A 23,360-nucleotide genomic window follows, 5' to 3' on the forward strand; every position below is an offset into this window, starting at 1 on the left:
GAAACAATCCCGACTACATGGAGGATTAATTTCTGGGATCATATGGGTGATGTCAGTGGGAACACTGCAAGCAGACAAAGGACCCTTTGTGAAGCAAACCTGTGCTTCACGGTTCTGTAATACAGTCTCATTAACTATAGGTTAGGCCAAGGCTAGTTATGCATTGATATGTACATATTTAGATGAAAATGGAATAACTAACTCAAACAAACCTGTTTCTTTCTCTTAAAAACAAAAAATAACACAAGTGTAACTTTCTCTGTACTATACATTTTCTTCTGGAGTTTAAAAGCTTTTACACATTTACAGAGCTCTAGTAGCCTTGTAACGCTGACCTGCTGCGGAGGTTTTTGTTCTTTAAATCTTATCAAAATAGCAAATATCTGCAATTTATTTCAGAACTGTGCTCTGCATTAGGAAGTTAATGTACTGATTAATTTACCTAATTATGGTAAAACAAACAATCCTGCAACTGAGGCCAGTCTGTTCACTTACTTAAAATGCAATTACACACAGCCACTGCACAGATAGAATCAGATGCTAGATATCTGAGGACTGAAATTTTAAACATTTCTTCTGGTCGTGTTTCTGTTTTTCAAGTCTGTCTTCTGAAATATCAGTTTGACTAGTTTGACATTTAATTTCCATTTCTGTATTGAAACTAGGAAAATACGTGGCTCTAGAGGAAGACACTGAGAGAGAAGTAAATACAAGCTAATCAGCCATGGAGTTCCTGGATGATAATGAACATGTTTCCTCTGCGCAGCGTACAGGGAAAGTAAAGTTCAGTTTCTGTGCAGAGAGCTCACACCAGATCAATTAACTACTGAAATCTCATTTAGGAGCTGGAGCTGAGCTCCATTTGAGATCTTCAATGACATGTAAGTGGTAGAGGAACCTCATAATTCTCCTCACAAAGGACTGGGCATCACTGTAAATGTTCAGTGTACAGACTTCCATTGACAAAGTGATTTTTTCACAAAGGTACCATCTCCCAAATAGAGAACTTCAAAACATGTGTCCCTCCTGAATCCCATTTTAATGGAACTATAAGAAGAAATTCTCAGTGATGAAGAAAAATAAGATTTTTAACCTAATTTGCTATAACTTTAACTTGCCCTTCCTGAATGTTTTGAAACTCTGAATTTCATATACAAGAAGCATGACTCATGTACCTGTGCTGATCATTGCTTATTTTATTAAAGAAAGCGTTCAATTTCAGTAAAGAAATGTGAAGTTCTGTGTTGTGCAACAAGCACAGGAAGCATCATGGAAAATGATACTGAGAGAGTCAGAACATCTCTTGATCAAGACTAGTACTCAGCTCTGACATAGAGCTTTATAATTTCTGGTTTACTTTAACATGCTATACTGCTACTCCTATTTTTTAATGTGTGAAAGACTTACAGAAAAGGTAGAATTTGGACTTTTATCTGCAGCAGAGCACTGTGTGGCAGCCTTTAATTGCAAGTTAGGAGTGAAGCCATCCTGTATTTTAATTTGAGGAACGGTCTCGTTAAAAGACAGCTGGAAGGAGTGTATTCTCAAAAGGCAGTCTTGTTATTGGATTAGAAACAATTAATTTTTATGACTTCTCACAAAAAAAGTAATGAACATTAAAAATGAGAATTTTTTTCCCCCTACTCTTCATCTTGAGAAAAACATTTAAATTGGAGAAACAGTTTGGTGAGTCCAAAATTCCTGTTTCCAGTCCGAGCCCTGTTTACTCCTGAGTTAAGATGGCATATGTTTGATAAAAACATAAGCATCCAGTGTAACAAATTTCTGATAGTACTATCTGAATAGGCTGGCTTATGTACCAAGAGAGAAACAATGATCTTGGTATCACTGGCAAGTAATATAACAAAACAATTAAGGAGTTCTCTCCTGAAAAATTCAAAAAGGAGAAAGAACTGTTCCATAAACTGATACCAAGAGAAGACAATATTTTCTTTACTGGACTTTTTTTTCCAAAGTGCTTAAAATAATTTCAGTTTAAGATGGTATTTTAAAGCTCGAAGGAATTGCACAGGGAATCTAGCAGGGCACAGAATAATTTAGAAAAAATTTTAATTCCTATTGAAAACACAGAGAGAACTAAAATGTTATTTCAAGAATCAATTACATGAAAGAATTAGTATTGAATTCTAAGAGTTGTCCTCAAAAATTACCAAGACAAATACAAAAATGATACAATGATAGAATAACAGTTACACGTCTAATGCACGTATAGAAAAGTCAGCACATTTAGATATTAATGAACTAAATATTTATCAAAATTGTCCTAAGTAGCTTCAGAACCAATTCAAAGCTAAGCACGGAAGATACTTGGATCCATCCAAATTCTTGGAAGTGTCTCCACTGTAAAGGAAACTATGGAAATTTGAAAAGTGTAAGTCTTTCTAATTTGACCTGATGGTTCTCATCTTGACTCTGCCTGCTTATTACATCTTAACTGAGCAAAAGGAAAAACAAAATGGCCATTAGAAAACAAAAGATTAAAAGAAACCGTATAGCTTCAAGGGGAAGCAACTTCCTGGTTTGGCAGTGCACTGGCCACATAGTCACATCACTGGGATTTCAAAAACGTAGATGAAATAGCATTTGCAAAGATCCTAAGAATCAGAATTGAGATTTAAATTTTAGTTTAAATAATGAAGCCTGTTTTCCTACGCTAGGTCTGTGTTCTGTTTCCCTGCTCTCCCATTATCGCAATACCAGCCCCATCCATAGAATAACTTATAATTTCATACATGTTTGCAATATCTGCAGTTCCTCCTCTCCATGTCTCTCCCTTGCCACACCTGCTCAGTATTACCTCTCTCCCACACCTCCCTATGCCATCTAACCCCCAAGGGGCAAAAGACAACAAAAAACCTGTTCCTGTTTCTGAGTACACTCTGTGCTGCTTGGCTGGCCTGGATGTGCATGCTGAATAGTAATCTGACAAATCAAACAGAAGAAATAATTTTGAGTTTGATCTATAAACTTTCCCTTCACTGTAGAACAAATTTGTGTCTCCCTGCTCTAGCCAGCCAATGCTTTTCACAAAACTTGCAGGAAGGTGGTAACTTTGAACTCTACCAACTTGTCAGATTTGGGTGAATTGGTCAGTGCGGGAGACATGATAGGCATACATGAAGATTACCTAGGTCTCCTTCTGTAATCAGACTAGAAGAAATTTCTGATGAGAATAGTTGTACCTACTATAAAGAAACAACTCAGAAATGTTAAATATTGAGTTTAAACATCCAACAATGGCTGAGTTTCTGTTGTCATTTATATGAATCCAGAATAATACCGCTTGTGTAGTTCTGTATTAATAAAACTGTGATCAAAATGTGATCTGATGCTCTCCCAAGATGCAACATGTCCTTTACAACATCAAAGCAAATGAAGCAAAAGCGAATGAAAAGTGAATTAAAAAAACATTGATCTTGCAGATACAAAACAAAGTTGGGATAAATATTAGCGCTGATGATTTCCTTTCCATTATCCACAATGTGTTTTTCCTCACAAAGAAGAACTGGTTTAATACCATCTATCACTCATATAATGGATGAAGCGTGAAAGATGCCTTCAAGCAAGTTAGCAGCTTGGCTGTGCCTCAATTTGTCATAGTCATACACAAAGAAAAAATGCACCTCCTAATACATTCAAACATGTTGCATCCTGGAAGAACAACCCAACATCTGGACATCTATAATATAGACTGCGACATCATGACTGCATGTCAAAGTAATTAATTAACATCATTTCCTTCTGCCAGACAGAACACATACATTCACTACAGAACACACAACATTTGATCTTACTAATTTAATGAGAACACCTATTTCTTCTGTAGCAGTTTTCATCTAGAAGCTCTAGTATCCCACACAAAGGAGGTTCGGCTCACCATTTTATAAAACAGTAAATGAAATACAAAGAGGGAAAAGGATACATCCAGATGATGCAGCAGTCCAGAACCAGACTTGGGGACAGAGCTTAAATTCTTGAATATGAGTAAGGAATTCTAGTATTATTGAATTTACTGATACCCAAAAGACATCGTGTCAGGAGAATTTCCATGGCATTTCAGAATTTCAGAATGAGAATAACCACATAATTCTTTGGATAGGCTCACCATAATAAAGTTCTACTCTCATATGCAGAAGATTCCCATGGGATTTCAGAATAGTCTAACCTGCTGCTTATATATTCTATGTTTTCTATCATATCTAGCAATTCAGTAAGCCCCTTGCTCTGATTCAGAGATCACTAAAGTTACAGGAATAAAATAATTCATAGAATCATAGAATTGTAGAATAGTTGAGGTGGAAAGGGCCCCTGGAGATCATCTAGGCCAAACCCCCTGCTCAAAGCAGGGTAAGCTAGAAGAGGTCGCCAAAGACTGTGTCCAGTTGAATTTTGAGTATCTCCAAGGACAGAGTCCACAATCTTTCTGAGCAACCTATTCCAGTATTTAATCACCCTTACAGTAAAAGAGAGTTTTTTAATGCTTAAATGGAACTTCTTGTATTTCAATGATCTCAGTAAGCTGTGAATCTAAGCACTCTGCAGAGGCCTGGGGAACCCAGCTGCTGAGGATGAAAGTTGGTGAGACTGTTTTACTGATCTCACAGCGTGGTGGTCCCTAAGAAACCCAGAACTGGGCTGCCGCCATCAGATTCCATGAATAGCCTAAATAACAAGACCCTCTTCCCAATACACTTTGAATAAGCTCTGACAAAAGGAATTCCTCACCTGAGGTTTAAAAAAAACTCATTGGACTCTGCAATGAGACTCATATTCCAAGATGTGTCATAACCCCACCAAATCTGGAAGGAAGAGTTATGACCCTCTACCAGTATCCCCAAACTAAAATCTGTGGAATTCCAGTGGCTGGAATTTATCCTAGAAGATGGAAATAAGATTTGCAGAAATGCATGTATTTTCTTACTGCTATCCCAATTGAACTGGATACCTATGTAACTGGAAAGCACTAACAGACAGGTTAAAGTAGATGATGAAACAAAGGTTATTCTGGATTCCCAAGAACTCATCAAGCTTACAGTCATGTCTCCCTGCCTCCCAACCCAGCAGCAAACTTTGCAATCCCTATGGAAAAATGGACCTTCCATGCGAATGCTCATACCTTTCTGCAAACCTGCCTCCTTCCGCAGTTTGTGTTTTGAGGCTTTGATATTTATTTAGGATACTATCACTGCAAACTAAGTGAGATAGGGTATCAGACTTTGGTCCTTGGCAAAAAACTCTCCTGCAAGCAATTTTCATGATTTACTACTACTGCTACATAATTAGAACACTGCAACTCTGTACAAAGGGTTCATAAAGGTGAGATTTAAGCAGACAGTAGGAAGGGTAAGAAACCCTTACCTCTATTACTACCACAAATATCCACTGTTTCATGTTTTAGCTGTTTCTGTTAAAATTTGAATTTTGCAGGCTAATTTCACCCAATCTGCCCTGTATTTGATGCATATATTTTTAAGCATTCTGGACAGGGCTTATATAGCCTAGCAGTCTCTGGCCTTTGCATGAATAGGCACTGTATGATAGGCAGAAAAGCTATTGAAAATGATGGACTGCAGAGACTTTTCTGTTGAATGACCACCCTCCAAGATCAAAGAATGAGTGTTTTATCTCTCTTCTTTCTGGCTAATGCCCACAAAGATCTTCCTGATATAAAATACTCTCAGTAATAATACACACATCATTTCTATCTGGCATTTACTGTTGTTTCTAATGGGGCCTAAATCCTTCTTGCACAACACACACCAAAGCTACGAAAGTGGTTGAAACTTACTATTACAAAGCAGTTGTGGATGGGAACCTTTCTCACACGCTTTCCCTTTTTCGCCTTTCTTCAGTGAAGTCCCTATAGTTCTTTAAGCATAAGTCTATGTGTAGCAGTAGGTCCCTTTTTATTTAACTCCACAACCCAGAAACTCAACATGCATTGTTATTATCTGCTTCTATTAATCTTTTAGGTCACTGATCATATTTCATGAGTTCTTGCAATTACAAAGAGAGTGACACCCATATCTGTGACACTTGGGTCTCTTCCCAGCCTCCCTGACAAATGGCCTCCACCATGCTTTCTTGAACAAGATTCAGGTCTTTTGAACTCCCATTTTCACTCCCAAACTTTCAGATATTCTGCTGGGTTAACACAGGTATGTTTAATAAATAAAATCCTGCAGTTTCTCTGCACTGAATCAAGTCTTTTTGAGCTGTAAAGAAATGACTGGAGGATGTGCTTGTTATAGACCACACATTCAAGGCAACCAAATGGTATAAGGAAGGGTTAAGACTGAAGGTGTAAAATATTTTCGCGACTACAGCAATAAAAGTGAACTTTTGACTGGAGAAATTAATGTGCAAAATTTCTGGTATTTCACCTAACATTTTTGCCAGTAACAAAATAAAAACTGACTATTGAAAACAGTACTTTCTTTGCTTGCGCTACCCTTCCAGGCCAAGAAAAGGCAGTTTTGGCAGTTGAATGCACTATAACTTCCAGCATCCCACTTCAATACATTATGTTTAAACATTAAACAGTGTTTATTGAAGCTATAGTCCCGATGACTTCTATAGAATAGATGTTTACATCCCTTCATAAACACTTAAATGGGTTTCTTTGCCGGCACCAAAAAAAGACAAATGCCACTTTAACCAGAGCACTTCACGTCTAAATCCTTCTTCTGTCAGGTTATCACCACCCTGGTTTGCAAGCATTAGATTCTTTCTCACTTTCCTAAATTGTTTGCATGATAAAAAGGCATTCTTTCAACATCTCCGCTTTTCTCATTTGAGGCAATTCCTGGCATGTTGAAGTTTGCCTTCCCTTATCATTGCTGTTCCTTTTGTTTTCTAAAATTCACTGTCATTTTCACCCTCACTGCCCTGGCTGTAGCATCTCCCACCAGCATTCTATCCCCCCTCCTTCCACTTCACTTTCTTATTTTGACAAAACCTGTAATTACTACTTGGTAGAATCAGCCAGTAACTGTCTGCTCACAAGCCTGAAATTCTTGGTGCCTCACATGCAGCATAGTTCATTTTGCAAAACATTTGAATTCAGCTATTTATTGTCTCAAGTCCAGTTATCTGCTCACTGAGCTCCTTTCCTATCCCCAGCTGCTTCTGGCTGTCGTCTCACCTTGCTTGTTTTTCCATTTCGCCCCCTTCCCCCCCCCCCCCCCTCCTTCTCTGTCATGTCTCAATCTTTATTTTGCACTGCTTTTTATTCCATGCTTCCATGCATATCACCTTCCCCCTGCTCTTCGTGGATTTGGCCTCTGTTCATAACTATATGTTTGCAATCGGTGGTTATGCTACAACAATCTCCTCTGGAGTGTCAGGTATGATGCTAGCACACCATCTGCTCATTGATTTCCTTTGGTCACAACACATTTCCTCATTTTGTATGCTTTTCCTTACAGATAACTATGGGCCCTCTACATTCCCTGCCAAAGCTAGATTAGCAGTGAGAGCAAAATGCTTACCTGCGAGCAGTGGTGTGAAGGCTCTGTTCTGCCAAACCCTGGATTTACAGTCAGATATGCACTTGTTAAGTCCTCTGCTATTTCATTATTTCTCTCCACATCACTGAGGCAAACAAGCTGTTTCAACAAACATTCATTTCATTGGGGACACAAGAGATCTGCTCCTGGGGCAAACTCTTTTTCAGTGTTTTATAAGGACAACAAATAAGTATCAGGGTATCATTTGAGGGGTCTAGGAGGGATTTTCACGAGTGTAATTTAGCAGAACAGGATTTCTCAGAGAAACTTCTGCAAATACTTCATTTCAAAAGTATGCTATCATACTTACAATAGCACAAACACTGAGTAAGACAAAGAAGAAAACTCCTGAAACTTTCCCATTTTACACATAGTGATTTAAGGTCATCATGGCCTACTCTTGGCACTGAGAAGCTACTAGAAATGCAAGTGATTGTAAGGCTATGGTAAAAAGAAACTCAAAGAAAATTTTTACCTGAGTTTTACCTGTACAATGGCACATTTATCTCTAGCTTTCACTCTAAAAGAAGTCTCTTATTCATACACAAATATTTTATTGACATGGAAATAACTTTTAAAACAATAAATAACAGAATGATTCAATAGACTGTCATATACCCATTAGGCAATGGAGTAAATTGGCATTAGCATTCTCTCATTTTAAACTGTCATGTTGCATCACTTCTGCATACTCTTCTGCAGATCTGATCATCACATCTCTAAAGTTAGTAAAGCTGCCTCCAGGCTATATTTTAAATGCAACCCACCCAAGACACCAAGGCCAGCTGCACATTATAGCCTCACTCATCTTTAGCAAAGATATTAATTGATGGCTGAGCTCTCACCAACACCACTGCAGTCTGCCGTCCTTTTTCAGCTGCGATACAGGCCACATAATGAATATATTCAACTCCCACGGAAATCAAAAAGAAATAAGGACTCCCCACCTTGTGGTGGCTTATCTAAGATCACACAAAATCAGAGTGAAGTCTGAGGAAAAATTTTATCGTGTAACACTTTCCTTTAGCAAAGACACTGCCTACGTTAAACACTGGGTCAGTGAGCAGGCGTAGGAAGGAAGGCGACACGAACGATATGGACTTCATTTTTGGAAAGCTGTTCAGTACAGCAGCCAAAGTATAGTTAAAATACACCCAGCTGCTATTTTTTTAAATAAAGTATTTTAGTATCTTTGTATGTAAATGCTGGAATTTACAGATAAACAAAGAAATAATCACTAACAGGGAAAGCTGTACATCTACATGCTTTCTGCCTGCAACCTTTCCTCCCATGTCTAGGGCATACTCACTGATGCTGTTCGAATGAATTTACTGACTCTGCCTCAGCTCTCAGGTATCAGTACACAAGAAGCCTTGTATCTAATGCTAGGTGATGAATGACTGCTATTTTCTAGCAAATTTTTCCTGCTGGGGGCCTGAGGTAAATTTCAAGTCTTCTTTCTGAATGAAACCTTTCGTTTCCCTTTTTGACTTCAACCTTTAATCACTGCCCATAAAATAGTATTGTAACTAGGAGGAACAGCATCTTTTGAAAAATCCTGAGAGCACTGAATGGGGCAGTAGGGCCTTTCCCAGTCATAGCACATGTCTTTGGAGACAGCTACTCATAACCCAGCAAAAGTCAGAGCAGGCCTGAGGCTCCTCCATGTTCGGGTGCCTGAAATAGCTCCCAGGGGATTTTCTGATACCGCAGTGTTCAACAGTGAGCGGAGCTCTGCCCTCTCCAAGCATTCCTTGAAATAGCTCACCATACCTAACAGAGAGACAAGTGGTTTAGAAGCTTTCCCAAGGACCACTATACCTTTTTTTCTGTTTGTTAGCAAGCAAAAACGCCTGGAATACTTTTGAGTGCGTGTCCACGTATGAGATTTTTGCCTACATTTTGGGAGAGGGAATTCTGCTCTTTTCTCCAAGCGACAGCTCTTTAGTGACCAGGCCATAAAATTATACCAATGGTACTTTTAAATTGATCTAAAGTCAGTTCATTGGTGTAGTGCACATTTAAAGCCACATTATTGTAAGATGCTCCAGCAATGAAATTTAGCATTAGCAATTCAGTTCATTAAAAAGGATGTTGTAGTAGGTTCTTTCTTTTATAGCTATTACCCCGTCTAAAGTGAGAAAAACCTCAGTCAAATTAATAAAACTAACAACTCGTCACACATACACTGCCTTTCTATGAAGTCTCCTCTGCTCTCACAAGCTCGGCAGCCAAGGAAAGATGTATGTGAGCCAAATTCCCCCTTGCATAACGACACAAAACCTGCACGAGAATGCATTTAGCCCATTCAGTACTAGTAACCATGGTTTCATTTACTGAAAATTATCCTTAAATTGTAAAGTTTTAATTAACCATCAAGCCATTCTGTAGAAAAGAGAAGAGCTACATTATAAAGTTTGCTTCCAGATATGGCAGGTGTGCTCAAAGTTCAGTGGGGCTCTGCTTTGGGAGGGCAGGCTACTCTGTACTCTCAGTTACAAACACCTCATCAACACAATTGTCTTGCTTTGGTACAGAACTTCCATGTACAACCCTGCTTGCTCCCAAAGGTTCACACCCATCTCTCTTCTCTGAAATCTAAACGTCTTTTCATACTCCCTTTTGAAGCATCAGTCCCTGACATACTGCCCTAATGACAGGCAATAAATAAGGTTTCATACAACAAGGTTTGCCCACAGCTTCTCTCATCTTTGGTTTTCAGCATAAATTGAGTGTTGGATTCAGAGAACCAGTACACTGATTTTCCAGATACCCAGCATATACAATTGCCTAATAATTCGGTTACATGGAACACAGAATTTCCATACTGCTCATATACAGCTCACCAGGGGCTGGAGAGTGGGTAAAGGTGAGATGATATGCCCAGATAGCCATTAGGTCTTAAACCTGGCCTCTCACCTCCTGTTTGCAAGCTATGTGCCTTAAATCAATGTATATCTATAATTATGGCAAAATTATAATTAAAGAGTTGTTGGTTATTAATTATATAACATACAGAATTTTCAGTGTATAATTCATCTAGATTAGGAAAGACTCCCTTCCGTATGTCTTTTCTTCCCAGCTAAGCACTCAAGGACTAGATCAATACAAGCATGTCTGTTGACCACTGCAGCTGACCACATAAATCCCAGCAGCCCCAGTCTGGATCCACCGCCACTTTCTTTACAGTAATATAGAGAGAAAGTCTGTGTACACAGAATGACTACATCAAGAGAAAGACTCCAAAATGAGGTTGCTACCTCAGGCCAATTTAGGAGACAAACACTTAGCATGCTGCAGCCTCATCAGCTACTACTCTGGGTACAAATGGGAAGCATGGTTTTAACAGATCACCTGAATTTATATGAATATTCACTCTAGCACATAACTCATTATGGACTTACCTCTTAAACCAAAGCAGCCAAACATGGAAAGAACTGGATGCTTTAACAGAGGAGATGATTGTGGTAATATTGTAATAATTCCATATAATTGTGCAGACTTATTCTGATAACATTTTACATTATTTTGAAATCTTTATTAGACAACTGAAAGCCTGTTACACTACGTATCCAAATTATTTTCTTAACACATCTCTGGTACTCACCTATGTGGTAGGTCAAAACACCATCTCTGTCTAGAACTAAGGAGTATGTTCAGATCACTGACCTGTCTATCATGCTTTGCTCTGTAGGAGACCTAGCATTAGGCTTGAGCTTCTCTTTCATGATACTGGTGAAGCTGACAGTGGTTTTAGTTCATTGAAAGAAGTACCTGCCATTGCTCAGCCTGGATGATACTCAGTAACTCTTGGTCCCTAAATGAGATCCATCAACCTGCTTTTCCCCCTGCATCTCTTAAGTTCCCATTCAGATAATGACTTAAGCATTTATCTAACTTAAATAACATAGGTTGTTCATTATTGACTTTAAAAGGACTATTCATATGCATGAAGTACATTGCTAGATCAAGCCTAAAGAGCAACAGCACATACTGAAAGACAGAACTCCAGGGACTGAAGTAGACAGAGTCAGGTCAGCTCAACTGACTCTTCAAAATCACTCAAAAGAGGCAGTCTCAAAGGAGGGCTGGGACTGCTGGGGGGAAATGATCTGTCACTACCGTGGCTTTAGACATTGTCAGCTGACTTAAGGAAGGAAGTCCTTTCCCACACTCTGACAGGGAAGATGAAGATGAAGGTGCAAAGTAAAAAGACACAGGGTGCTGAATTTCTATTTTTCACTCACTTTAGTACAAGACTTAGAACAACTGGCAACCGATCTATTCATCATCAATGAATCACACAGAGGAAGTGTAGAAAGCAATTTCTTCCCAAAGTAAATCTTGGATCTACTTTTCCTTTTTCAGAAACAACTGCCTCCCTTTACTCAGCCCAGTTACTGTGGGAAAAGCCAAGGCTAATATGACTCTCATACCTTTCCATAAGCTTGCAGCACCTCCAAAGCAGTTAACTCACAGAAGCTTGGAGGATACTATCATGTATCTAACAGAGTGAGGAGAAGCCTCCACAAACAATTGAGTAGATATTAACAGCTTCAGCAAGAGACAAAATATTCCCACCGAATGAAAAATGATGGATTAGCCCAGTTTAATGCAGCCAAATTATCTGTGTAAAAATATATACAGGACATGCTGCTGTGCTACTAACTGCACTGAACAGCAGCTTGTGTTTACATTTTTATTCCCTGGTTACAGGCTGTCCTGCGTAGGCTGGGCCCATGAAGATATGCTGCTACAGAGACTGCTTAACACATGCAACCTGGGTACGCTAGCCCAAGTGCGTGGGCCCAACATCCAGCAGAGGCAAAAATTAAACACAAGCTGTTTACCTGATTACACCAGTTCAGCAGTGGTTGAAGGGAGCTGGATATTTTTTAAGTTAAGAAAGAACAAATTGTTAGAACTGAAAGAGACAGAAATCAATTCCACTCTGTAATTGCTACGGAAAGATCCTTGTATGAGCTCCTCATTGGAGCTTGTTTTTATACATTTGCATCTCTTTGCACGATGTAGTTGTCACTGAGTCTGCAAATCACGTCAAAATTAAGCTGTAATTTGAGCTTAGCTTAAATGAAAAGTGTGTTAAAACTTTAAAGTCCACTTTATGGACTTGAATGGATATGAAATTCTGTTTCGGCTAAAGCAATAATTAAGCCTGGATCCCAACTGAAGATTCACAGCTTTAAACAGATTTTTAGAAACTGCATCTAAACTCAACAACTGGAGTGACAAATGAAATACATGGGCTTTGGTGGAAACAAACATCGTACCCGGTTCCGTCACCTCATTTGGCACTTAGATACAGCAGTCACTGTGGTACAAACCCAGGGCACAGACAAATTCCCACACAAGAAACATGGACAGATGTCCTTCAGGGACAGGCCCTGAGTCTAAGTAGTGGCCCACCAACAGTTTAGAACAGCTGAGGTTTTGCACCTTTGCACCTCTTTGGTGGGCCTTGGTGGTTTCCCAGTCAATCCTATCCTAAAAACCTGAGGACAAAAAATTAACTAATGATTGCAGGAGACCAGTCCCTGACATTAGGCTGAATTTTGGTTGAGCCAGTATTCACAAACCTCACAATCTTTCCTTTGAACTTTATTTCTTCTTTGGAAATAGTTCAAAGCATTTTGAGAATATGGAAGCCAAAATTAAGCCTGAAAAACACCACAGACTCACTTTAAAGTACTCCATTTTTCTCCTGAGATTTCTACTGTTGCTTTCCATAGCTTGTCAAGTAACTCCCCTTCAGATTTAGCAAAGTATCTGCAGTTCTCATTCATCACAAGTCTCAGAACTGAAGCACTCCAGCTGCTCTAGGGCTATACCCTTAAATGTGATCTTGCTGTGATGTTATACTTGCCTGTTGTTATGACCTTGGCTGTTTTTGACAAAGAGATAAAGATGAAATAGGTTCTTGCTCTTAATGACAGTTTGTACAAAACATCCTTTCCAAAGAAAACTATGTTATCCATATGTGTACATTAATGATCAGCCTATGCCAGACAGCAATATTATGATCTCTCTCCCCCAGGTGACATAGCATGAAGAAAGATGGTTTGGCATTATTATGCCAACATCTCTTCAATTACAATTTGGGCAAGTACTAAATTTTCTCCTGAAACTGATAGCAAAGCAAACATTTTCAAAGCCACTTTATTTTTTCATTACAATCTCTGTGTTTGTTTACTTTGAAATTTCTCAAACTGGCACACACCATTTTGGAAGGTTCTTGCTTTTCATTCAGGGCTCTTGCTCTGAACTTTCTTTTGGAACAACAGTGGACCTGTTGTCCACTGTTTTGTGAATCCCCTTCTAACCATAAAAGATTTATGTTAACTTCCCGGCAACGTAAAATGCTCATGAGAGTAAAAATGGTTTTCAATAATATTGCCTGATGAGTTTTAGCATTTTGAAAGAAAAACCACCTTATTCCTTATAGGCCTGATGAATTCAATGAGAGGCTTGTTTAGATTTCACTGAGGTCTTTTTACCTGTTTCTCCAAAACTGACTCGACAACATCCTTAAACACCTGCTTAACTTAAAGCAGATGAAAAGTCCTACTCATGTGTCAAGTTAAGGATATGCTTAAGTGCTTTGCTGGATTGGGGCCTAACGGCTTGCAAATACAGATGGCTATTATCAAGACCCAGAAGAGGCCAGGTAACCACCAACAGTCAATTATATTCCTACCAGAACTTCAAGCCAGTATATCATACTGTTTGAAGTTAATTGCTTTGAAATAATTGGCCAGGTGAGCAGGTAAGTTCACACAGAGCATTTGCAATTTTCCTTTGTATTTAAAAAAAACAACAGTGCAGATTGCATGGACAAAATGGGCATGATTTTAGTACAACAAGTTAAAAGGGAAGGGAAAAGGTATGGGGTTTTTTTTAAGACTTTTCCTTTTAATTTTCAGCATCATTAAAACCTTGAAAACATTTTATTCAAGAGCTTCTTTAGTTAATACCTCATTACTTCTCTTTTTATTGTTATGGTAATCAAGCCTTAATATATTGCAGCTTTATAGCATGAAATCAAGGCTAGGCCTGCGGGCATCGACAGATGTACAACAGCATGCAGTAAAACACAGGTATAGAGGCATGCAGAGCTGAATATGGCACAGGGTTTTTTTGTAATTGTTTAGCAATTCATCTGAAGTTATTTTAACCTTGACAACAGATGAACTCTAACACGTACCATGATTAGTCACTGGGAAGCTGCACCGAATAGCAAGTTTTGTGATTGTTGTCTTACAGGCTGAGTTTTAGGAAAGCATGAAACAAAATCTGAGAAAGATGATTAAATTGTTTGGATGGCTACAGGCTGTAGCTGTAACTATTCAAACATTTAACTGAGTATATTCTAGCCAAGGGAGAATGGTAACACTGGGAAATTGCATTTAACACCAAAACCTTGCCTCCCCATAGGAAATCTGTGCTCAGTGTCAGAATTCATACCCTCTCCTGGCATAGGAAGTCCTTGCGGCGCACCAAAAAGAGGAACATTTGGATCTGACTTCTGATTTTGAAGTGACACTTGGACCTTGTGCTGGAGCTCTGCTAATAGTTGAATTTCACCCATTAAACCAAATGAAAGTTATATATAACTTTTAGAAAGTTATAATGGTCTGGTCTGCAGGGTGTTGAAATACCATCTCAAAAAGAGTGAGTGTCCCTAGATCTTTTCCAAGTAAACGACAACAGATGACCCCCAGTGTCAGGTAGGCTCCACTTCTCAACACTGTTTTCAAGAGAGATCATTCAGGAAACAATTACAGCTCCTGGGAGATTTTCTAAATTTAAAGGGAGTGTTTTGGCTAGCAATCCCTTTCCCAGTAAAATAGTTTCAAACAGCCAACATTAAAAGCAATATGCCTGTGACTTAATAAAATCACTAATACTGAGGACCATAAAGGAAAGCTCTATAGCCCCACAGGGAGCGGGGTGGCATGCATACAGCCAACAGCTTCAGTTTATCCAGAGCACAGCCCTGCAGGGCCAGCCACGTAGAAACAGCCAACAAACGATATTTGTCATTGCAAACATGTAACCTTCATAGTAGCTACCCATTATTAATGAAGTAATAGGAAGAAAGTAGGCACAGGTAATACATTATTCCAGTAGAAGTGAAAAATGTTTTCCACATTATTACTGGATAACAGTAAGACATGACTCAATACGTGGATCATCAATGTAAAGACAGTTAACCTCAGTTATGCAAAGGCTCCCGGCTTCTCTCTTCTCTCTTGGAAATACTCAGAGTAACAATTGTACTGTATTCAGCTGACATCTGTTCTATACCTTTTAATTTAAACAAAGTCTCCTAACAATAAAGAGGCCAGTCATCCAAATTTCTAGTGTCAAGCATAAAGGTGAGCAGCTCTCTCAGCTGCAGTAAAAGCTAACTTCTATGAGGCCATTCACACTTACAAGCATTACATTGGACAGTGCTTGTTCAGATCAGACCTTAGGACAAGAATGCATGTTGCCCAGTGTATAACAAATGGAATGAAAGACAATGGGCACTATGGTCCAGCGAACACACTAATTATATTAATAAAATGAAAGCTTAAATTTTGAAGCTAATCCTGGGCTATCATTTATAAAAGTTAACAGGGCATATTTAATTTAGGAATTGGCTAACACTTCTCTTTCCACCACTGAAACCTCATAAATGAAATATACTGGATTGCTGCCCAGTGCGGAAATAAAAGTTATGAATAATGTTTTTATCTCAATCATTGTCAGTGCTTTAATATTCCTAATTACTTTAAAAAGCTAAATATTCAATATAGGAAAAACCTTCTTTTTCTTTTTATCTTCACTTGCAAGATTAGTGCAATTTAATAAGAGTCACTGGGTAGTTTTAGTCCACGAGACCATTCTGTACTTTGACATCTTATCCTTTCCTCTTCATTATTACAAAGAATGGGGTGCTTGTTACCCTGTGTATGCATGTGTGTATAAATGTATACATCTATATGTGTATGTCCATGTTATCATATTTTTGTTTCTCTTTTTTTTTAACTTCTCTAAGTGTATAAATACTCACTGGCTGTTAGGTTAAACATATCTATTACTAAAAATAACCAAAGGATAAAATTAGTTCCTGAGATCCTAGACTGTATTTTACAATTGAAGGTACTATTTTTATTTTTAAAAATATTGTTATAGATAGATATTCAGTATGTTATGCTGCCCAGTTTTTCCCTTTTCTACCTGTCAGGTAATCCCAAAAGGTTGCTTCAAACCCCAAAGCATGGCTTTTCTTTCTGTCCTTCCTCCCTGCTCTCTCCCTATTGCCTTTTCTGCTGTAACTGAGGAGACATCAGCAAAGCTGCAGGCAAAACACCAGTAACTTGACCAGAGAAGAGTCTGCCCCGTTGACTTGAGCCTCTGGAGGTGTTCATCCCCAGTCACATTTAACTCCTATTCTCTTCTAACACCTACCTTTATAGATCCCTTTTCTGTTATCTTTTTGCCTGGCAATGGTGCCTCTTTTTTAAGATCCCAATCAATTTGGGAGAAAGGGAGGAAGTAAAAGCAAAATGAAATGCTCATTCAGTAAATGACTCACAGCATCTTTCTCGATGCAGCTTTATTTACTTGCCTGACGCACAAATAGACTTCATTTAACAAGCTTATTTCTGTTATGTCAATAACGTATTGGGCCTGTGTTACATAACATCTCTGATGTTTGTACTGGAAAGAATGCTAGCTGTTTCATTTCAGCATGAACTAAACACATAGGCTTAAATTTATCATTACTAATTAAGAGAGTTTGACATACACAGCTTCTCCAGCTGAAAGAATTGAAAGCCTCAAGTGTGAATTAATTTCCTAGTAAAAGGTGCAGAACTCCCACCTCTACCATTTCCCCAACTTCTGCAGTATGGATAATTTAGGGTGTGGATTTCAAGTCAGAAGGTAGAATCTGGGCTGCATGAAGAGTCAATGGCAGAACTCCCACTGGCATCAACAGGACAAGGATTCTGTCTGGAGAGCGTGCTTTCCAAAGTACTCCAAGTACTCCACAAAGTATTTAATGAAGAATGTGTTGTAGTAAAGATTTAAGAGAGAAAAATTTAATAATACAGCTATATTATCTATATTGGTATCCCAATAAGAGGACTGAAAGCATTAAGAGCATCCTCCACTGCATTTAACACTTCTTTGTAAAAACAAGAAAAAACCATGAAAGTCATGATCATAGGAAAGGGTATTATCACACAGTAATTGTTGCAAAATAACCAGCTGACAACCTTCAGTTTTCCACTCAAAGCATCCAAGTTCTAAGGCCACTGCTTTATTTCAGGCCTTTTTTTAATAGCAGCATATATCTTTATCACATTTTTGTAATCTTTACTCACCACTAGAGCAATCAGTACCTCCCCATCCTGGTTCACAATGACAAGTGTCAGGAGAGACACATCTTCCATGCACGCACTCCTCTGTGCAGAGTGCTGTTAAGAAGAAACATATTAAGTGGTTGGTAAGCGTACAGTAAACCATGCCTTAGAGAGCAATATTTTGTTTAAAAATATTAAACAAAACAAACACACAAAAAAGAATTACTTGCAAGATTTAATTAATACTAAGTGACCAAAATAAAATATAGGTCTCTTGACAGCAATAAACTCATTTGTCACTTCAGCTCTTTGTAATGAAAAACTCTAACACCAGAAATTACTTTGGTTAGCAGTTTTGCTTCATAATAAAATTTTCACCAAACTGACACTTATTATTATTATATTACAGAATACCAGCTTCTTCTGTTGCACTCAAGTTGCTACTGTTCATAAGATAAAATGGAGCTCGGTTTTGAAAGTATATTAAGATCCAAAATAGATTTGTAAAAAATAGCTCAAGGAGAAGAAATAATTTTACTACACAATGCAGTAGCTATAAGTGCAGCCTTGTCTTTTCAAGGTCATCAAGTTTTCCATAACTACAGTGTTCTATATCTTATTTTTCCACTTTTGGATTATTGGAATGTCAATATCCTCAAGGTTCAAACTATGAAAAACTAGTTGGTTTTACTGTCTCACTTGCCAGTTGAGTAGAGATATAGATGGGAGAATCTCCTTTTCTTCTCCCTGAGTAGGAACAGCTCATGGTTTTAAGACTTCTCCTGTGCTGCTTTGATGTCTGACTTACTTTCCAGTGTATGCTGGTATGCCCATCATGTGCAAAAAGAAGTTGGACAATACTGAATAACTACTTTAACTTTTAGTGCTTATTACCTCATTTCCATTTTACCACTTAGGACATTGCCAAAAACCCAGTGTGTCAGTGATTCAAATTGGATGGTTAAGTTGGAACATATAATTTCCATCTAGACTAACATGTATGAGTTATTAACGAATATGATGTAGTGGCAATGAGATCACTATATTAAAATATATATACATATATATAACCTATGTTTGTATATCCTGTGTTTTCATATCAGATGGGAAATGTGGGTATTCTGCTTACTTAACCAAGAACTGGCTGAAACTGGACTACAAAAGACTTATTCCAAGACAAAGATTAATTCATTCCTGTCTAAAACAAGGCCAGCAAAGCTGATTTGTGAAGTAGCTTTGCGTTGCTGTACTGAAAACCAGGCTGAACTACCCAATTAATTTTAAATCAGCCAGCAAACCTTCTTAAAGTTGCACTGGGTCTGCATATGAAACACCTTTTCAGTTCCCAGGTACCTCATGGGCCAAACATTTTCCACCAACGTCTTGTACATTTGAACGATTCCTGCTGTATTTGACATTCTGTTTGGACAACCAGATTGGATCACATCTTGAATCTGCACTCAGGCTGGCATCAAAGTTGATGGAAACATTTTGCTGTCTATTCTGTGTTTGGGTCATTGCCGACCAAAACCACTGAGCTATTCGCAATATATTTAAATTCAACTTCAAATCACAAGTGAACTTTGAATAATCCTATGGGACAAATCTTCCTGCTCTTTATCCATCAAGTCACATGTGACCAGTGACTAGAATGTTGCCTCATTATAACAATTGCAAGATCTTTCTAGATTAGTCATTTCCTTTCTAGGTTTGCTGCATGTCAAAAGTGCAATTTATTCTTATTTCATATCTTGTGTTTAGACAGTATTGCAGGGGGCATGAAATATTGATAGCTAATTCTCTAGTCACTAATTGACCTAATCTTTTGTGCATTTATTTTACTTGAGTTACAGTTTCTGAAGACAGTGAGGCATCCTAGTCTACAGCTGTAAGATGAAATTCAAGACAAGGTATTAGAAAAACAGGATTTTCCAATAAAGAAATACATGCCTTCATGCAATCGTTTAAAAATGGCTCGTTATCCAGGACAAGAAGTCCACATACACAGCAGCCACAAACATAGAATTTGTTATTAAAAGTACAGTGTACTAAAAGATATACGATATGGTGGGATAGGGATATTGTGAAAATTCTGTCCCGTATAGCTTTATCTAAGAATACAATTCTCATTGATGTAACTCTCACACATTAGTTTTATAAGAGGTATGGAAATCGAAACTGAGATTTTTCTGTTCCCTGTACGGACATTTACAATAATAAATCATTCTTACATGTAAAACATGCAACTTTTTTATCCTTTTAACCATGCCAGGTTCTCAGGTGAGGGCATAATTTGTGAGCAAGAAGGTTGATGGTGGACTATTTCTTTGCTCTTCCAAATAACAAAACTCCTACTCATTACTGGTCTAAATTTACTTGATTTAGCCACACAAGCATATCATGCCTTAACTATCTTAACATAAACATGAGATAATAATGACTAATTAAGCTAATAAAGTTTACTTAATCACTTGTCTATGGACAGAAGTGCTGACTTTGTAGCAGTGCTCCAGCCTCTTAGGAAAAGTACTATGTGAGGCTTACAAGCAAGACTCAAGATAGTATTCCTCATTCTAAAGCAATCAGTGATATGCAAAATACAAAAAAGTACTATAGAGAACTACATCTTTATTTTTAGGTGTTTTGAAATCCTGCGTAGCTGAAGATGACAATGTTTAATGAGCAATTAAAGAGTCAAGTAAGGTAAAGACACTCCTTGGAACTGTGGGTTCTGCCATCTCTGGTTGCTAAACTTGCTAAACAAGCAGCTATGAGCTCACTAGCTTATAGTCATTTAAAGCTGTGAAATTACACAGGAGTAATCCCACATGTGGGCATCACAGAAATCCCCTTTTTTAAAAGGGGAAGCTTTGATATAAGCCATTTTATTCAAGGAGGCAAATAATCAGACTCCTCACTGTCTGATTCGAATCAGGCCTATAAAGGTCCATATAAAGGTCGTATTAGTGTACAACTCTAAAGTTTTACCATAGCAAATAAAATTTTGAATTTCCCCTATAAAAGGGAAGTCTTGCCTTGCTGTAATCTTTAGAGTTTAAATTAATTTTTCATTCTATTAACATTCAACATAACAGGATACAATGGTCCCCAAGGCATTCTTCATAATATACTTTGTACAGTGGTTTGCAAATGATCTTACTAGTTAATGGAACTATAAAAATTACTTGCACATAAAGGTCAAGAAAAATAAAGATAAGTATATACTTTCTGCCACTGTCCTGTTCGACACTCAGCTAAAGGCCCCTGGAGTAAAGAAAACTTGTACTAATGCAAGGAATGTAATTCCCCCCAGTATAATAGCCCAAGCAGTTAAACCTGTGGAATTCCAGACTTTTTATGTCTGCATTTTCCCTTGACCAATTCTCTTGAACAATCCAGCACCTCATTGATCAGTTTATTATTAGCATTCTTGGCATGAGTTTAAGATCAGTTTGTAGTTTGATTCAGCCTGGTAATAAAATGACCTACATCAAAGCCCTGCCAAAATGCCATCTTTGTAGCAAGGCGTTTAGCATGAGTTATTTGGCCATATTCAAGGTCACATAGCAACTGCTCCTTATCATGGAATAAAGTCAACAAAAGGGTTCTATAACAATTCATTTGATGCTTATCACTTACTACTTTATAATTACAAACAGTCCTTTTTTTAAAATATAAGGTCAATCCTCAGGGAAATAGACCTAAAGATTAAACTCTCTTCACACCTGAAATCACTGCATAGATTTCTCTAACATCAGCACTTATTTTTTAATTGTTGTCCTGAATTTGAATTTAGATATATTAAATGGGCTGTCTATGTCTCCTATCTACCAAGGTATGAAATAGCCAGGATATTGTTACTGAGGAGTACACTGCTAAGTGGAGCAGGCTCTTCTGCCTGGAGAATACTTTCATTGCAGAGTTACTTCAAGTGAGTGGCACCACAGTTAGTTTATCCCAGACAAAAGCAGCCACAGTCCAGGGATCCAGAGCTACTCTGTCTTCCTTGGCGCTGCATTCCTCTGTATGGACCCAAGCTATGACTTTGCAGGGTTTCACCCTGCTGTACCACGCTGTTTTATACGCACTGTTACACCCTGCTCATCGCTACATTATCAACCCATTGACTACTTGTACTCCATTAAGCAACATAACTAACACCTGCCACAACTACCTTCTTAGCCTCTTTCCTAGAGGTGAAAGTGCATTTAGAGAAGAGTTTCATTCTAGGGGAAGAAGTATGGAGTGATTCAGCTTGGCAAAATTCTGTTAGCTTGTCCAAAAATATAACTTGTGTATTTATTTCACAAAAGGCAGAGTCAAAAAAATGTGTCTTGTGCTTGTGATGGAATGTGGTAACATTTGCAGTGGTCCTTTGAACATGGAGGAGTTCACAGCCACTGACCCAGCAAGTTTCATCTCCCTCCCACTTCAGCTGGTGGGACTTTATTGTGCCAGACAAGCAAAATATCTTCAAAACAAAGGCCAGTACAATTACAAAGTCTAAAGGAACCCAGTGTAGAAAGCAGAAAACAGGCTTCATGAACTGCACTCATTCATAGCAGCGCGTGCTGCTGAAGAGATGTGCTAGAGTGTTCTGGACAAGCTAGAGTTTCCCAGGCTCTGCAGGCTTTCTGCCCAGGGATTGTAGTGCAGCCAGGAGGTGACAGAAAGCATAAATAACTGTAGATACATTATAATTATGGAAAACGTTGCTAAATGGAGATACATATGCTACTATATGAGAGCATAGACACACTAAGAAATTCAGGCACTCTCCTAGAACTACACAGAATGAACTGGTCTATTCCGACTGCACATGTGGCAAAAGGACACCGCCCCATGACTTCACGTTCTTCAAAATATTTTTCTTTTCTCTGCCCTACTGTAGGCAGTCTCTGCCCGTTTTTCTTCACTATACACTGATCTCACACAAACTCTAACCAATTGCGTTTATTTGCTGTGAACCAAAAGTAGACCTCCATCTTTTCTATATGTTGCTATTGTTTTAACTTCAGGTCATCTAACCAGTTTGCCCCATGCTTGATAGTTGTTGGATTACACGAAGTAGAAATTTAATGGAAAAAGTGATGTTTTCCTTCACTATTTAATACGTGTCCCTGGAACAATTTGGGCCATTTTAGCACATTCCTCCAGTCTCTCATGCCACTTTTAGGGGAAAGAATAATTTTGTCAGGTGAAATAGGAGTTATCTCATGGCCAGTGGTTTCAGATAGGGCAGAGAGGTCAAAGAAGATGAAAAAAGATGAAAAAGATGCTTGCCCCTTATCCATTAGGAATCTATTCACTCAGGGCCACGCTGGTGTTTCCATCTTAATGTACTGGCCTGAATACAGGTTGTGCTGAGTCTAGGCTATTAGCTTCATTAGATAAGCCTGTAGTCAGCTTTTGGCTAGATTCTCTTAGAATGTGCTCAGAAAAGGGAGGTTTGATACTA

General features: G+C 38.3%; 1 protein-coding gene across 10 annotated transcripts in view; it reads right to left on the reverse strand.

The window, feature by feature from the left end:
- Positions 1–23,360, reverse strand: part of MEGF11 (multiple EGF like domains 11) — a 293,459-nt gene that overhangs the window by 174,320 nt on the left and 95,779 nt on the right. For all 10 annotated transcript variants that reach the window (XR_012776302.1, XR_012776303.1, XM_075506381.1 and 7 more), the window contains exon 6: positions 17,924–18,016. Coding sequence is in view for 8 of the 10 variants with exons in the window: in XM_075506381.1 (XP_075362496.1) it covers positions 17,924–18,016 (93 nt within the window). In the remaining 2 variants the exon portion in view is untranslated. The remainder of the gene's footprint in view (positions 1–17,923; positions 18,017–23,360) is intronic.

Source organism: Mycteria americana, chromosome 6 (genome assembly GCF_035582795.1).
Source record: "Mycteria americana isolate JAX WOST 10 ecotype Jacksonville Zoo and Gardens chromosome 6, USCA_MyAme_1.0, whole genome shotgun sequence".
Lineage (NCBI taxonomy): Eukaryota > Metazoa > Chordata > Aves > Ciconiiformes > Ciconiidae > Mycteria > Mycteria americana.